Source organism: Toxotes jaculatrix, chromosome 12 (genome assembly GCF_017976425.1).
Source record: "Toxotes jaculatrix isolate fToxJac2 chromosome 12, fToxJac2.pri, whole genome shotgun sequence".
Classification (NCBI taxonomy): domain Eukaryota; kingdom Metazoa; phylum Chordata; class Actinopteri; family Toxotidae; genus Toxotes; species Toxotes jaculatrix.
The window spans coordinates 13,933,934-13,936,376 of record NC_054405.1 but is presented as its reverse complement, the minus strand read 5'-3'; the positions used below and the strand labels follow the sequence as shown (position 1 = coordinate 13,936,376).

The 2,443-nt window shown below is 50.8% G+C and overlaps 1 protein-coding gene across 1 annotated transcript; it reads right to left on the bottom strand.

The window, feature by feature from the left end:
• On the bottom strand, window positions 1–2,031 carry si:dkey-175g6.2 (ABC transporter F family member 4). Its single transcript, XM_041052211.1, has one exon. It carries the CDS (start codon window positions 2,029–2,031, stop codon window positions 1–3), a length of 2,031 nt encoding a protein of 676 aa, XP_040908145.1.
• Window positions 2,032–2,443: the final 412 nt, after the last annotated feature.

Sequence of the window (2,443 nt, the reverse complement as noted above, 5' to 3'; positions counted from 1 at the left end):
TCAATACATTCTGCGCTTCATGTAGATCCTCTCAATAAAGTTTTCCAGTTCCTCCTCACTGTCCAGCTGAGGCACCAGCCCATCTTCCTCATAGTCATCTCCCGGTGTGATTTGTGGATAGTAGTACGGGGGTCGCCTGCCTCTCCTGGGCGTGGTTATTGGTTTGGGGGGAGGTAGGGGTTGGTAGGTCCGTGGGTGAGGAAGGATATAGTTAGAGATATAAGGGGTGAGAGGCAGGCGTGGCGCTGGCTGCTGCCTCCAACCCTGTCCACGGTTCTTACCCCCAGCCCTGTGCCTGCGCCTAGGGGCCTGGAGTTCAATTTCCTGGGGGCCGAAGGGCTGGTCTCTGGAGGGGGAAGGCTTGCCATAATACTGTGGTTTGGGATATGGGAAATAAACAGGGTAGTAGGCTCGATATGGCTTCTGGTAGTATGGATAGGAGGGGAAGGCTAAAAACTGTTTCTGGGGTTTATACCAGTAGTCAAGCTGCTTCTGAGGCTTATACCAATAGTCCTGCTTGTATGACTTGACTTTGTCCTTCTGCCATTTCTTGTTGGACTTGTTGTACTTATAAGGGGCTTTCTTGGGGTTTTTTGAGGCTGTGTAGTGGTAGATAGGCGGGGCAGCCAGAGGAGGAGGTACCAGAGGCCTAAAGCGTGGGGCAACGGGGTTGCTGTTTGTTGGTTGCTGTTGCAGCTCTTTTCTCTTCTTCTTCTTCTCCTCCACGTCACTAATAATCTCAATCACATCATCAGCAGGCAGGTGCAGCTTGCTGCTGATCTCAATGAGCCTGTCGATCATTTGCTGGTCCAGATCATCTTCATCAGGGAGGACCTCCTCAGAGCGCTTGTCCTCAGCAGTGTTGCCGGCGGCCCCCATGCTGCTTTTCTGTCGGGGCTTCAAGTAGGACTGTTGCTTCCTCCCCATGTACTGCAGCAGCATGTCGGAGGCAATATCTGCCAGCCTCTGCTCCTCCTCTCTGGCTCGCTCCGCCTCCTCCTGCTGTCGGAGCACCTCCTGTTTCTCTGCGCGTGCTCTCGCCTCTTCTTCCATGTGGGAGAGGCTCTCCTCTTCTTCCTCAACCTCCTCCTCCAGCTCCTCTCCTTCATCCTCAAAGTCATCCATAAAGTTGCCCCCTTTGACGGGTCGGTTGTGAGACTGGTTCTCCTGCCAGTGCAGCTTCTTTCCTGCTCGTGCTAACTGAGTGTTATATGCTTTGTAGCCCTTCAGTGGAGGCAGGATTTCATTATCTTGGAGACCCAAGTCAATGTTTTGGAAGTAGCCTCTTATTTTGCGCTGCAGAGAGGGATCATCTCCCTGTGAGGTGGAACTTAGTCTGCCGTTGTCTAAGAAACTTTCTAAATCCTTTCCCCCCTCCTGCCCCTCCTCATCTTCTTTGTCTCCCTCCTCACTCACACTATCAGGTCCCACATCCTCCACAGACCACCCTGGGTTCTCCTCTGACCTTGTATTTTTATCCTCCTCTTCCCTTTCCTTTAAGTCATCACCCTGAGCAGCTGTCAAATGGCCCACAATTAGCTGTTCAATAGCCTTATCAGCTCTTCGTCCCTCCTTCTCCTCCTCCACCCCCCTGTCTCCCTCTGCCTGCCCTGTTTTCCTTATCTCACCACCCTCCAACCTTTCAGTGGAGGGCAGCCTCTGACTCTGATCCTCTTCCCAGTCTCTGTTTCTGCTCGCCTGAATTTCACTCTCCCCTGGGTGGTCCAGGGCCTCCAAAAGAACTGCAAGCACTTGCGCAGGGTCCGTTGCTTTATCTGACTGGTTATCTTGACCCAGGCCCCGGCCCCGGTCTAGGGACACGTTGTCAGGGCTGGAGAGACTCTGGGGTGGGGGCGAGAGAAAGGGGGCGAGGCTGTCCTCTTTCTGGTCTGTCCGGGTGCGCCCCTCCACCCCTCCCTCCGCTCCCTCACCCCGCACAGGGGCGGTGCCAGCCAGCTGTGGAGTGACAATGAGCAGGACCAATAGGATGAGGTGGGCTGTGGAAGGGGCGTGATGACAGGTCATGACCATGCAGAACTGGCAGGAGGGAGGTTAAGCACCTGAAGAAGGAAGAAAGAAGGCAGAGAGAGAAGGACAAAAGACATGAGAAATGACTCACAGATTATCAAATTATTTGTTGTAGTTTTTTTCTTAGGGATAATAATCGTATGGAATTTTAGTGACAATATGAGCACTTCTGGATCATTGAAATATACAGCTTCTTTGTGAAAAGAGCAGCAGCAGAAAAGTGGTGAGGTATTTCTGGTTAGAAATACCTCACTGATATATATACACATACATACATACATACATGCAAACATACAAACATTCATACATACATACATACATACATACATACAGTGTTTATTATAACCTTGTTGCCACCATACTAGCAGTTATTAGGTTTTTCTTTTTTTCTTTTTTTTTTTTTAATGAACACAGG

Coding starts and splice junctions, on each gene's coding strand:
- si:dkey-175g6.2 (XM_041052211.1), bottom strand. CDS start 2,031: ATGGTCATGACCTGTCATCACGCCCCTTCCACAGCCCACCTCATCCTA.